Source organism: Mus caroli, unplaced genomic scaffold (genome assembly GCF_978045245.1).
Source record: "Mus caroli unplaced genomic scaffold, Mus_caroli_1 scaffold_5, whole genome shotgun sequence".
Lineage (NCBI taxonomy): Eukaryota > Metazoa > Chordata > Mammalia > Rodentia > Muridae > Mus > Mus caroli.
In genome coordinates, this window is record NW_028227260.1 from 67,421,941 (window position 1) to 67,436,230 (window position 14,290).

Here is a 14,290-nt window from a genome sequence, read left to right on the forward strand (position 1 = left end):
TTTTACAGACACACACTGAAATCTTTAAGTTTGGAATGATATACTGTCTAGAATTCTCTCCAAAATGATATAGAAGGAAAGAGATGGATGAAAAGATACTTGAAATAAGATTGGCCAGAAATTGGTATTCCTTCTGAGTGCATGGTAAATGATTCTTTATGCTATTCTGCCTACTTTTATCCATGCTGGAAATTCTTCACACACAAAAAATTTTTTATGACAACGTTGTGGAATTCTAAGCATCTGATGAAAGTCTCTGTTATTAGTCTAAAAGAGTAGACCAGAAGGAGGGGAATTAAGATGAGGGCTGTCTGAACAGCCCTGTGGGAGAGAGAGTGCCAGGGAATGCAGGGGACAAATAAAGGGTTGCTGAGCAGCTGCGAGGGCCAACTTGAAACTGGACAGCACGGATTTATATTTGTCTTCCTGGTTCTCCCTCTAGCAGTGACCTGGGACTTTGGGAGCAGAAAGAGAAAGAAAGGACAGTGGATGAGGGAGTCCCAGAGGCAGTTAACACTTGAGTGGCTGCTGCCAGGGAGTGTGAAGTCAAGTACACCTGGGAGAGTGTCTTGATTTAGAGGTAGCAGGGGTGTGATGGCTGCAGTCCCACTGAGGTCAAGGGTCAGGCCATCAGTAGGGTGGTTAGAGTGGCTTAGAAGAGGCTCATGTTGGTGTGTGATATCACTGATCAAGAGGCTCCTGGACCCCAGTTAGACTGGGACAAAGGGGCAGACTAGGAGGCTGGGGTGGGGATGTGTGTGTGCTCTTCTTCAAAGATCCTGGAAGGATCTTAGACTTTGCATGTTCTCAGAGGGATTAAGACAGCCCTTAGAGATGACTGAGGTTTTAATTAGTAGCCATGTCACCTCAAGCAACCCTGTAACCCATTTCTTTTTTGTATCTCTTGTGTGTGTGTGTGTGTGTGTGTGTGTGTGTGTGTGTGTGTGAGAGAGAGAGAGAGAGAGAGAGAGAGAGAGATTATAAATGACTTTGTGTACACTATCTTTTCTTCCTTTTCCTTCTGTTTTTTGAGCGTCTCATGTAGCCCAGGTTGGCCCTTGTGCTCTCTGTCTTCTGTTCCTCATCTTCCTGCATCCATCTCCTGATTGTTGGCTTTACAGGTGTGTGCCACCATGCCTGGTATTTGTGGTGTTTGTACTAGAACTTAGGACCTCCCAAGGTAGCCAAGTATTTTACCAATGGAGCCACAGCTCCCACCCCATTTCCTTCTTTATGCCTTGGCTATTTAATATGTAAGGAGTTGAGAAATGGTGATAAACACATGTCATTCTAGTTCTCAGGCTAAACTAGGAGAATCACAAGTTCAAGGACAGCCTATGCTAAATAGTGAGATCTTAGTAAGCATGGGCTATTATATGGTAAGATCTTGTGTCAAAAAGGAAACAATTAAAAATTAAACAATGAAAAACAGGCTACTAATACCTAAATCAGAACAGTTCCAAGGATAAGGTAAAAGAATTTGAGTAGAAGCTGGTAACACAGTGGGCAAGCAAATGACAGCCCTCTCATCTTGAAGCTGATACAAAGCTCCAGTGAAAGAATCATCACCTGAGAGAACAGTAAACCCGACAGTCAAGAAACTGAACCTTTCTCTTTTCCTTCCTGGGCTTTTCCCCCACTTTTGCGTTTTGAGCCAGGTCACACTGTGTAGCCCTGGCTGGCCTGGAACTTGTTATGTAGACCACACTGGCCTCGAACCCAAAGGTACCTCTGCCTCTGCCTCCCTAGAACTGGAAATTAAAGGGATACACCATCATGCCTAGGTCTCTGGGTTTTTTGCTTGTTTGGTTTTGTTGTTGTTTGGTTTGTTTATTTGGTTTTTTGTGTTCTGGGGTTTTCTTTTTTGTTTGTTTTGGGTTTTTTTTGTTGTTGTTTTGTTTTGTTTTTTGAGACAGGGTTTCTCTGTGTAACAGTCATGGCTATAGTGGGTTTCATATTCAAGGCTATCTTAGATAGCATAAAACCAAGCCTCAATAAAAATCAGAAAAAAGGGCTGGAGAGATAGCTCAGTTAAGGGCACTGACTGCTCTTCCAGAGGTCCTTGAGTTCAATTCCCAGCAACCACATGGAGGCTCACAACCATCTGTAATTGGTTTTGATTCCCTCTTCTGGTGTGTCTAAAGAAAGCGACAGTATACTCACATATACAAAATAAATAAATTTTTAAAAAATCAGGAAAAAAGCCTCAGAGTCCCAGAGATCTGAGATGTGAGAAGCTCCCAGGACTCAATGGGGGTAACCTTACTTGAAAGGCCCAGCAGTGGGGAGATGGAACCTAAAAAGACCACCTCCAGTAGATAGGCAGGGATCTCAGTGTAGGGATGGGACACCCACCCATCTTTACAATTTTTGACCCAGAATTGTTCCTGTCTAAAGAAAATGCAAGGACAAAGTGGAACAGAGATTGAAGAAAAGGCCACTCAGTGACTGGCCCAACTTGGGATCCATTCCATGTGCAGGCATCAAACCCTGACACTATTACTGACGCCAAGATGTGCTTGCAGACAGGAGTCTGGTATGGCTGTCCTCTGGGAGGCTTTACCAGCAGCTGACTGAGACAGATGCAGATACTTAACAGCCAATTATAGGACTGAGGTCAGGGACCCCTATGGAAGAGTTAGGGGGAAGATTGAAGGAGCTGAAAGGCATGGCAACCCCATAGGCAGAACAACAGGATCATCCTGAACTCCTGGGAGCTCTGAGAGACTGAGCCACCAGCCAAAGAGTGTACCTGGGCTGTCCTATGGCCCATGGCACATATGTAGCAGATGAATGCCTTGTCTGGCCTCAGTGGGAGAGAATGAGTAATCATGCAGAGACTTGAAGCCCCACAAAAGGGAGATGCTGGGGGAGGTGATGTGGGGGTGAGAGCATCTTCTCAGAGGCAAAGGGAAGGGAAGATGGGGTGAAGAACTCTGGGAGGGGGGACTGGGAAGGGGGCAATGTTTGGAATGTAAATACATAAAATAATTTAATAAAAGGAAAAGGAAAAAATCTCAGTGAATATTTTACATGGTGCTTATTAGATTTGTCACAAAGGATGCTATGGGCCAGAGATAAAAAGGCTGAGTGAATGCTCAGCATGAGATGTCGGAGGTCACAGGCAAAACTGCACATCAGGAAAAGGAGTTAAGAGAAAGGCTAGGAGCTGGGCGTGGTGGCGCACACCTTTAATCCCAGCACTTGGGAGGCAGAGGCAGGCAAATTTCTGAGTTCGAGGCCAGCCTGGTCTACAGAGTGAGTTCCAGGACAACCAGGGCTGCAGAGAAACCCTGTCTCGAAAAACAAACAAACAAACAAACAAACAAAGAGAGAGAGAGAAAGAGAAAGGCTAGGGTTAGAAGGCCAAGTAGAAAAAGAAGCTAAGCTGTGAACTGGAGTGGGCAGAATAAAGAATGGGCCTGGGAAGCCTGTGGATGAAAGGGACTTCAAGGAAGAAACCAACTTCAGTGTCACAGTTCGTTTCTGAGGACAAGGAACATGAAGACTGAACATATTCGTTGGATTTAGCGACTTGGTGACCAATTCTGACCTTATCATAAACTGAGATTTGGAGGCCAAATTCAAATGTACAGAAGGGGAGTGAGCAAACAAGCAGCCAGACCCAATGACAAACATCTGTCATCCTAGCGCTTGGAGGCAGGAGGATCAGTCTACCTTGACTCAGCTACATAGCAAGTTTGAGGCTTACCTGAGCTACAGGAGACAGACAAACAAAAAGGAACAAAACAAAACAAAAAAATAATAAAGACAGAGAAGATGTATATGGGTGGGGGTGGTTCTGGGGAGATTTGACCATGTTTAGACACCTCAATGAAAGGGGAAGGCTGATGAAACAGGAGATAAAATAGATAGTACCAGAAGGCTTCTAGAAAGGTATAAGGGGATCAGATCAGATACAAGCATAATGGGCATCAGAAGTGTAAGGTCCAGGGCTGTAGCTTAGCAGTAAAGTACTTGCCTAGCATTCACAGGTCCCAGGGATCAGTCTATACACTGCCCGAGATTAAAGACCTTACTCATAAAAACAAGTGTAAAAGGAGGTAAGGAAGGATCCTTCCTGTGACCTGAGACCAAACAGTTGATCTGATGGTAGGAGAGGAGGCTTGAGATGGTCCACACAAAGCACTTAGCATAAGGCCCGGCATGTTAGTGTTGTGTGAACCAGAAGTGTTACCTATGGATGCCACTATAGTCAGGAGATTGAAAGCAGGAGATTAGGCCAGGCTGGAACAAGTAGGTGACAGGGCCATACCCCTCAGTGGTATACTTGCTGAAGGCCCCTTACTAGTTCTCTGAGTCTGGTCTGTCAGGAGGTAAGCTGCTTTTCTCTCCTGCATCCTCCCTCCCTTTCCACACATGGAGAAGCAACAAAATAATCAAGAAACAAGGATGGGGACATGTTAGGGAAGGTATGTTGTATAAGGACATAACCCACATTAAAAGCCATTCCAGGGCTGGTGAGATGGCTCAGTGGGTAAGAGCACCCGACTGCTCTTCCGAAGGTCCAGAGTTCAAATCCCAGCAACCACATGGTGGCTCACAACCATCCGTAAGGAGATCTGGTGCCCTCTTCTGGAGTGTCTGAAGACAGCTACAGTGTACTTACATATAATAAATAAATAAATCTTAAAAAAAAAAAAAGCCATTCCAAGCTGGGCGAGGTAGCACATCCCTTTAATATCAGCACTTAGGAGGCTGAGGCAGGAGAATCTCCATGGCTTTGAGACCAGCTTGACCTACTTTGCAAGTTCCAGGACATCCCAGGTAACAGAGTTAAGAGCTTGTTTCAAAAGGATAAATAGTAAAATAAAAGCCATCCCAGCATTGAGAAGGCGGAGGTGTGTGTGTGTGTGTGGAGGGGTCCCTGAGGATGAAGCTCCCTGGCCAGTCAGACTGGCCAAATAGTAATGCGTTATATGGTCAGCAAGACAGTCTTTAAAAAAAATTAAGGTGAGAAGACACTTGATGCTGACCTCTGGCCTCCACACACATGCACACACAACATGTATATATGTGTATATACACACATATATACACACACACACACAGAGTAGCTGTGTGGCTACTGATTTTACTAGGCAGATCACACAATTGGAAATTTCTTACACTTTATGCTTTGGTTTTATAAAATGGAAAAGGGCCATACTTTATTAACACTAAATATTTGACATTTTATACATACACTTTATATACAAGAATTACCTGGAATTTTTTTAATCCTCACCTCCTTTCTCTCCAGGATTTCAGAACAGTTGTTGTTATCCTGATTATGAGAAGATAGAAAAATGTTACAGTCACGACAAATGCATATTATGTATCTTTCTATAGTCATTTTACTTCCCTATGAAACCAATACTAGCCTTGAAGTTATTATCTAGCCCACAGTGGTCTCAACGTTGCCATGTAGCTCAGCTTGGCCAGGAACTCATGATCTTCCTGCCACAAAGTCCCAAGTATTAAGATTACAGGTATGTACTACCACACCTGGTTGTAGAGGTGGTGGTGGTGGGGGGTTGTTGTTTTGATGTTTTGAGATAGTGTCTCATTACATAGTCTCTCAGTGGCCTGGAACTCGCTCTATATACCAGACTGTTCTTGAACTCACAGACTCTGCCTACCTCTGCCTCCTGTGTACTAGGATTAAAAGCACACACCATCACATCTAGCCCATACCTGACTGTTTTACTTCTTTGTTTCTGAGACAGGCTCTTGCTATCTAGCCTGTACTAATACTGAACTCATATTAATCCCCCTATGTCAGCCTCATGTGTTAAGGCTAAAGAGAGGCATTAACACACTACCATGCCTGGCTGACACCTCTAACTTTCAAAAATATTACCAAATCTATCTATGTCAATTCACCTCTACAAAGATAACGCAGAGAGTAAATTTTACACAGGTAAGGGTGAGATGGACCAGAGGGTAAAGGTACTTAGCTCCCAAGTCTGAGTTCAATGTCTGGAATCGACACAGTAGGAGAGCACTGACTGTCATAAGGTGTCTTCTGACCTCCACATCATTACATACACACCACCCCATGCACATATACACAAAAGAAATGAAAATGTAATAAAATAAAAATAATTCTTTTAGCTTTTGTGAGACAGGGTCTATGTAGCTCTGGTTGGGGTTGGCTTAAAACTTGCTACATACACCAGGCTAGTCTTCAACTAGAGATCCACCTGCCTCAGCCTATTAAGTGCGAGGATTAAAGTCATATGGCACCACACCCATCTAAAAAAAAAAAAGAATGTAATAAAGAAATATGTCAGGCTGGAGAGATGGCTCAGCGGTTTAGAGCACTGACTGCTCTTCCAGAGGTCCTGAATTCAATTCCCAGCAACCACATGGTGGCTCACAACCATCTGTAATGGGATTTGATACCCTCTTCTGGTGTGTCTGAAGACAGCTACAGTGTACTCATATATATATAAAATAGATAAATCTTTAAAAAAAAGGAAATATTTCAAAAACAGCCAGGTGGTGGTGGCACACATCTTTAATCCTAGCACTTGGGAGAGTCAGGTGGATCTTTGTGAGTTTCAGGTCAGTATGGTCTACAGAGTGAGTTCCGTGACATTTAAGAGAAACCTTGTCTTGAAAACCCAAAAATTCAGCCAAGATGCTTTACTCTTTTATTTATTTATTTATTTATTTATTTATTTATTTATTTATTTAAATCCCAGCACTCAGGAGGCAGTGAATCTCTTTGAGTTAGGTCAGCCTGGTCTACATTTTCCATTTCAGTTTTAGATTAGGTGAGGTTACATAGTGAAACCCTGTCCCACAGAAAGAGAGAGAGAGATAGACAGACAGACAGGCACAGAGACAGAGACTGAGAGAGGAGGAGGAGGAAGAGGAAGAGGGAGGGAGGGAAAGAAAAGAAAGGAGGGGAGGAAGAAGGGAGAGAGGAAGGAAGACAGTATTCTTGAGGCTTTAGTTCAAAGGAGAAACTTTATTTGCCCTAGAATCCACAGGATGGGAGCAATGGGAATTGATGTGTATCCTACACATCCAGGGAGTCCCTTGGATCAAACTTCTTTGTGGGTGGTACTCACGCCCTTGGAGACATCCCCTGCTCTCCTCTAAATTCCCCACAGCCTCCAAATCCTCATGGCTGCTAGTGCCCACACTTCATTTTACCCAATGTTCCCAATCATATCTTAGCTTCCCTCAAGAGAACTGAAAAGATACCAATTAAAGAGCTTGATGCAGGTGTGCTGGCAAGAACATCTCCACAAGTTCAAGGCTCACCTGGTCTACATAGTAAGTTCCAGGCCAGTCAGGGCTACATAATGATATCCTGGAGAGAGGAAGAGAGGGAGGAGAGAAAGAAGAAAGTGGGGTGGGAGAGAGATGGATCTGAGAGAAAGAAAAAACGTAGCTTCCCTGAGGTTGGAAGGGTTTCCTTGTTGGGTATTTCTTGGAAATTTATTATTAGGTGTATGTGTGTTCTACTGTGTGTGTGTGCATGCACACACACACGAAGGCACTCATACAGTAGCACATGTCAGGAGATCCAAGGACAACTTCCAGGATTTGGTTCTCCATCACAGGTTCCAGGGAACGCCACTTGTCTTACGTAGCAATTGCCTTACCAGCCTTGAGCTGGTCCTGTTTCTTGGAATTTGAGTTTCTCGGATTATTGATCATTATGCTGAGGAAGACTTTTAAAATAAATTACAAGTCTATATTTTCAGCTGGGTATGGTGGCTCATGCCTGTCACCCCAATATTCAAGAACCTAGGTAGGAAGATTATTCCAAGTTTGAGGCCAACCTGACCTATATCTAATGAGTTCCAGGTCATCCTGAGCTTCAGTCACAAAACCAAAAAAAAAAAAAAAAAACAATAAAACAAAAATAAAATCAGATAGAAAGGTCTCCACTGTCATTCCTTGTCCTTTAATACCAGTAGGAGGGAAGGAGGTCCACCCCGGAATCTTCTGCCTCTACCTTGGAAGATGCTCAATCCTTTATATAAAAAGGCATAGAATTTACACATGACCAACACATAGTCTCCTATAACTATTCCTCTCTAGATTACAGCACTAAGTAAATACTTTGTGAATGATTTCTATTTCAGGAACACAAGAAAATCTATTACCACTCAGAATCCATGTATGCAGAATCTGCAGACACTGTGAGCTAACCATTTATTTTTTAGGGCTTTTTTGGTAACCTTTTCCAGCACACAATTGTGTGGTTGTTGGTTGTTTATAGAGAGGCCCTTTGGACTTGCAAACTTTATATGCCCCAGTACAGGGGAACCCCAGGGCCAAAAAGGGGGAGTGGGTGGGTAGGGGATTGTGGGGGGTGGGTATGGGGGACTTTTGGGATAGCATTGGAAATGTAAACAAGGAAAATACCTAATTAAAAAAAAAAAACTTGTGTGTGTGTGTAGGTAAGTGCATGTGAGTGTGCATGCCCACAGAGGCTATAGGAGTTGGACGCCGCAGGAACTGGCGTTACAGATGGCTGTGAGACACCTGATGTGGCCACTAGGAATCAAACGTGGCTCCTTTGCAAGCACAGTACACACTTCACCCCCATATTGTTTTTTTTTTTAAGTTCCCTTTTAACCGGGGTTCCGGCTTAGTGATAGAATGTCTGCACATCACATGGGTTTAAGTATCCCCAGCAATACGAAACAACAAACAAACAAAAGTACCCCCAACTATTTGGGTATGGGGACTTTCACCTGTAACTGCAGCAGTGAGGAGGCTCAGGTGAGAAGATGCTAAGTTTGAGGCAAGCCGGGGTCATACTTTTAGGACTTTCTCTTTTCAGTCTAGCCACACCCCACTAACTTTTTTATCTTCTTTACACACACACACACACTCTGATATGCAATAGTAAAAGCACTATGGCCTCCAAGAATCTCATTATGGCCTGGCCTGGCCTGTCTATGTGGCATAGGCTAATCTTATACTTGCAATCCTCCTGTTTTAGGCTCCTGACTACTAGAATTATAGGAACAAGCCACTACACCTGTCTAGAATGTCTTTATTTGAGACCAACCTAGTCCAGGATGGCCTAGAATTCACTATGTAGTCCAGGCTGGCCTCAAATTCATGATTCATGGCACTCTTCCCACCTCAATGCGGGGATTACGGGTGTGTAAGCCATTAGCCCCGGCTTAGAATGTCATTTCTTTTTTTTTTTTTTTTCCTCTTTTTGTTCCCTTTATTCAGAGGGAAGGTTGTAAGACAAGCATGTAACCCAGGCTGGCCTCCGATTCACTATGTAGGAGGATGACCTGACCTCCTGACCATCTATCTGTCTTCACCTCCTAAGTAGTAGGATTCCAGGCATGGACCACGCCCAGCTCGGGTCTTTCTCTGTAGAGAAATGAAGAAGCCCGTTTCTCAGCTAGCTGGAAACCATGTAGCATGGAGATGGATGCAGATGCAGTGCTCACTGAGTGCCTGGTGGTTGTGAGAACATGCATGTACTTGTTTCACATGTGTGTCAAACACACAGACAAGACGGGGTGGGGTGGGCTGAATCCACGCTTCCATGATGAGGAGAGATGAGACGTAGGTGAGACTGTAGAATAGAAGGTTTATTTAGGGGAGCAGCAGCACATTTGCACATCTTGTTCTCTCCTCCTTTAGCTTCCTGCTGCCCAGTGACACCACACGGTCAACCATATCCTGGTCTCTGAGATTCTAAGGTGGTTACTGAGGGCCTACCTAGAAACTCAACTGTCTGCTGTTACTATTCCCCCATAGCTTCTTCCTCCTCTTCATCTTCCTCCTCTGTCCAGCTCAGGTCATCATCTGAATCCTCAGATTCTTCCTCATCCATCTCTAGTAAAACCCCTGCCCTAGCCTTCTCAGCTAGTGAATCAGGGTGCTCCAGCTGGGCCCAGGATCCTGGGTCAGCCTTGACCAGGGAGATTTCAACCCGTGATGGCATCAAAGAGACAGAGCTCTGCTCCACGTTTATGACCTGAGGAGGAGGCAAAGACAGAAAGAATGAAGAAATCATAGGCTTGGGATTGGAGTGGTGATGAATAAGAACAGAAAAAGAAAGTGAAGACAGAGGAAGGCAGTGGGGAAGGACAGACAGAAAGGAGGAAGAAGGGGAAACCAAAGCCGTTAAAGAGAAACCCTTCACCCTTCAGCACCCCCTCTACCTGACCCTCTTTGTAGTCTGTCTCCCTTGTCTCTGCCCACTTCTCTTCACTTACCCCCCAGAGCTTCATCTGTGCTTGGAACACACGGTTACCATCAAAGACAACGTGGACATGAAGCTGAGAGAAAAGAATTATAAAGGTAGTAGCAATCCCAGAAGGTCAGAAAGAGTTATTAGTACAGAACCAGGTCAGAGGCCAGCCAGCCAACCCTGATGTAATAACTTTCCATTCCTTTCTGGGGACTGTGGAACCTCAAGAATGACAACAGTCAGCATTTCTCCCTGTAAGACTGCACTACTACCAGGGTTCACTAGGCTCCCATCCTGCCACGGAGTGTTCCTCACCTCAGTTTGACTGGCCTTCACCCAGTTGAATGCAGGAAGCGGAATCTGGCCATAGACGGTCAGCACTACTAAGGAATCCGTCTGGTGCCAATCATGGCGGCAAGATGCTGGCAGCTAAAGAGAAGCAAAATAAGGCTGGTAAAAAGCAACTTTTACCCCAAGGAATCTCACCAGGGTATAAAGAAACAAGAAAACTCAGAAAGATCAACTATCTCATATGGCCTAGACTCTGGGCTATGGAGTGATAAGAGCAGAATCTTACTTGATTTGTATCAAAGAAGAAGTTAGGGAGGTCAGCCATGAGATAATAGGAGGAGAGCTTATCTCCAGAATTTGGTCCTAACCGAGTTTTGAGGAAACATGGGGCTTACCTGCTTTGCCCAATCATGTCTACCAACTCTACATCCTGGCTGTGCCAGGAATGCCCCAAAATCCAGAGTCTGGATACCACAACAGCTCCAAGACTTCATCCTGAGGGAGGAATAGTTTATTTGAATTCTACCCCCAAGCCCTTACTCTCGTCCATATTGGGAGAAGCATGCCCAGTCCCTTCTCTTACCCCTCATGAAACCGAGGTGCCCCTGGGTGATAGGTACACGGAGTAGCATCACTTTCAGGACCTTGGTAAACCTAACAAGGCCAAAAGTGAATCAGGTTATTCACATTCTTGCCTATAACCCAGGCATCCCTCTGGTTATCTCTCAGCCACATGCTTGAGCCCCGCAAAACTCTCACTCACAGCATCACATCCTGGGTTCTGGCAGCTGGAACCAGTCCAGATCAGACTATTGTCAAGTCCTGGGCAAAGGAAACAGTCAGCAACCTGTCTTATTTCCCCCACCTTTCATGGCATTTACATGAAATTACAGTCTTTGAGATCTATCCTATGAAAGACCTACCTACCTGCTCCTGGTTCCTGGTCTAGTTCCTTCTGTTCCAAAGCCACTCCCAGGGCTTGAGATATAAGAAGTGGTAGCAGTTTGGGAGGCATCTCAGACCTAGAGATTATAAGCTGGCATTTAGTTCTGATTCAATCATCAGAGTGACCAGCCCTAACACTCCTACCCATGAGAATAAAGTCAAGTCAGTTTGGTGAAAGTGAGCAGGGTCGGAGAAGTCAGGTAGCAACTCCATTGGCAATTTTCCTCTCTGTGGACAGCAGTCACATTCTAGAACCCTGGGAAAGTACCCAGGGCTTCCTTTCTGGCTGGTTGCTTCTCTTCCACATTTCTCTACAGAACTGTATCACTTTCTCTTCCTCTATTTGACTGTGGACCTTGTATTGTTCTCTGGAGCCTCCTGCCTTGCTAATATTACTTCCTTTCTTTGATGGAAGATGTAGCTTTTTATGTTTTTGTTTTGAGTCAGGGTTTCTCCATTTAACCCTGGCCATTCTGGAACTCACTCTGGAGACCAGAGCTGGCCTCAAACTCAAGAGATCCACCTGTCTGTGCCTCTTGAGTGCTGGGATTAAAGGCGTGCTCTACCAGGCCCTGCAAGGTGCTGGAGAGATGGTTCAGCCAGGGATGGGAGTGGGGAGAAGACCTGGATTCAGTTCCCAGCACCTACATCACACATACATATAAATAAAAATGTAAAAAAAAAAGTTAGCCAAAAATAAAAACAAAAGTTGAGATCTCAGTGATTTCCTGGCCAGCCAGGGCTACTGTCTCAAAAGGAAATTCAGTTAGAAAACTGAGCTTTTGATTTTTATTAGTGTAGGGACACGCATACTTCAGCACGTGTGAAGAGGTCAGATGACAACTTTGTAGAGTCAGTTCTCTCTTCCAGTCCTAATGTAGGTTTCACAGACCAAACTCAACTCGACAGGATTATGTAGGAATCACCTTTTCTTTCTGTTGAACTATATACTACTGGGTCTTTTGTTGGTTTGAGATAGGCTACCACTTGGTAACCATGACTGACCTCCAACTCACTGTATAGAATGGAGTAGGCTCAGACAAGTGATGATCCTGCTGCCTCTGCCTCCTAAGTGTTGAAATGTATAGGCACGAACCAACATTTGATTTTTTTTTTTTTTAATTTTTGTAGCCCAGTATCTACAGCAATTACGGATTCGGCATTCTTGGGTACCGGTATTAACAACAATGAGCCAACAAAACACAGAGCTGTAAGATTTCTTAAAGTTCTTCCAAGATCTTAAGAGATCAATACAGGTGTGTTGGTAGGGGCGTGAGCAAGGTACAATGCTACACATGAAAATGTGATAATGAAACCCACCATTTTCTATACTAAATAATGATCATTAGAAACTGAAAATACACAACAAAAATAGCACTTCATTCTCAAGTAAGTGTGGTAGTGCCTGCCTGTAATCTCAGCATTCAGGAAGTTAAGGCAAGAGGATTGCCTTCAAGACTGAGCTGACAGCTTATTTCTCAACAAAACCAAACACTGCTCTGCTATATACTAAGCATGTATCTGAGGGGCTCTCTAGTCCCTAGAATAACACTATTCCATCTTCCTTTACACTGACTTACAGCAAAGGACTTTTCTTGATACAAATTTCCCCAACAAAAGATGCATTATCCAAGTCAACACATGACCCTCCTCAGATCCCTAGCCCCTAGTTTCTGAACCCCAGTGAGCCACTAAGTCCTAGGGAAGCTACATGGACGTAGATCAAAGCCCCCAGATGTCTTTACTTAGGCCTTTCTCGGAACAAGGTCTCTGCTGACTTTGGAATTGTATTCAGAGGTTTTTGCTCCTGAAGTGAACTTGTGGCAGGGCCCTCAGGCTGAGGAGGGACCTCAGGCAGCTTCTCTGCACAGTGTGGTCCCACAGTACAGCCCTAGGACAGATTAAGGAGAGAAGGGTTAGAAGTACAATTCTTCTATAGGGAGCTGAATCCAAGGAAGTAAAGGGTTTACCTTGATGTTTAAGAACTCAGAGAAATCTACAGTTCGCTTTCGGCAGCAGGACCAACCCTGGGAACAAGAGACCCAGATCAGCTTAGATTTTCTGGGCATATTTCCTTGTAGAAAACGTTCTTGCTAAGCCCTCATCGCCCATTCCTCACCTTAAGTGCATCATGAAAGATTGGCACCCCAGGGTGATAGCGACAGGAATCTGTAGATAACCAGCACAAACATCAAGGCAGAAAGGTAACCATGCCAAATGCCATCCCTCCAGTTCTCTCCAGGTTCATGTTAATGGCATTTCATGGAATGTGGAAAGTCAAGATCGTCCAGACCAATTCAGTTATGCCCAATTTTTGTTCTCCCTGTTCCCAATGGCCAGCTACACAGCTGACCCTAAACACCTACCCAGAACCCTGAGGTAATTTACTCACCAGGGAGATTGGTATTGGGGTCAAAGTGTTGCCCACAGCCTTTGTTATAGCAGAGCAGAGACATGGAGACACTGAAGCTCACTCAAAGGGTATTTCAAGGAGTCTGGCTGCAGAGTGGGGAACACCTCTTAGCCTGAAGGCTTTTAGCTGCTTAGAAGGGCCAGCTGGTTCTATCTTTAGAACGGGAGGCGTCCACCTCCAAACATGGGCAAGGGAACTTGAGTTGGTCTTCCCAGCCAATAGAAAAGTGTCCCGGAGCTGAGGCTCAGGAAAAAAGGATCAGGAAGAGCCCTTGGAACTTGGGTGAGGTCAGTTAACTACAGCAGTTTTAGATGTTGCCAATTCCAAGCCTCTGACATCCCAGCAGCTGCTCAGAAACAAAATACTAATTAAGTTCCCCCCTCCCTGTGTGGGTATGGGTACAACCCCCTCCATTTTCTGCCATTACCTCCAGGTAGTGCCAATAGCAC

The 14,290-nt window shown here is 44.6% G+C and overlaps 1 protein-coding gene across 1 annotated transcript; it reads right to left on the reverse strand.

Moving 5' to 3' along the window:
- Positions 1-9,566: 9,566 nt before the first annotated feature.
- Itgb1bp2 (integrin subunit beta 1 binding protein 2) lies at positions 9,567-14,028 on the reverse strand. Its single transcript, XM_021153811.3, has 11 exons — positions 13,821-14,028; positions 13,548-13,597; positions 13,399-13,455; positions 13,174-13,319; positions 11,411-11,505; positions 11,247-11,305; positions 11,067-11,137; positions 10,879-10,978; positions 10,508-10,621; positions 10,218-10,280; positions 9,567-9,976 (listed from the first exon to the last, which is right to left on the reverse strand). The coding sequence occupies exons 1-11, from the start codon at positions 13,882-13,884 to the stop codon at positions 9,743-9,745; spliced, it is 1,053 nt and encodes a 350-aa protein (XP_021009470.1). The 5' UTR covers positions 13,885-14,028; the 3' UTR covers positions 9,567-9,742.
- Between the last annotated feature and the right edge of the window lie 262 nt (positions 14,029-14,290).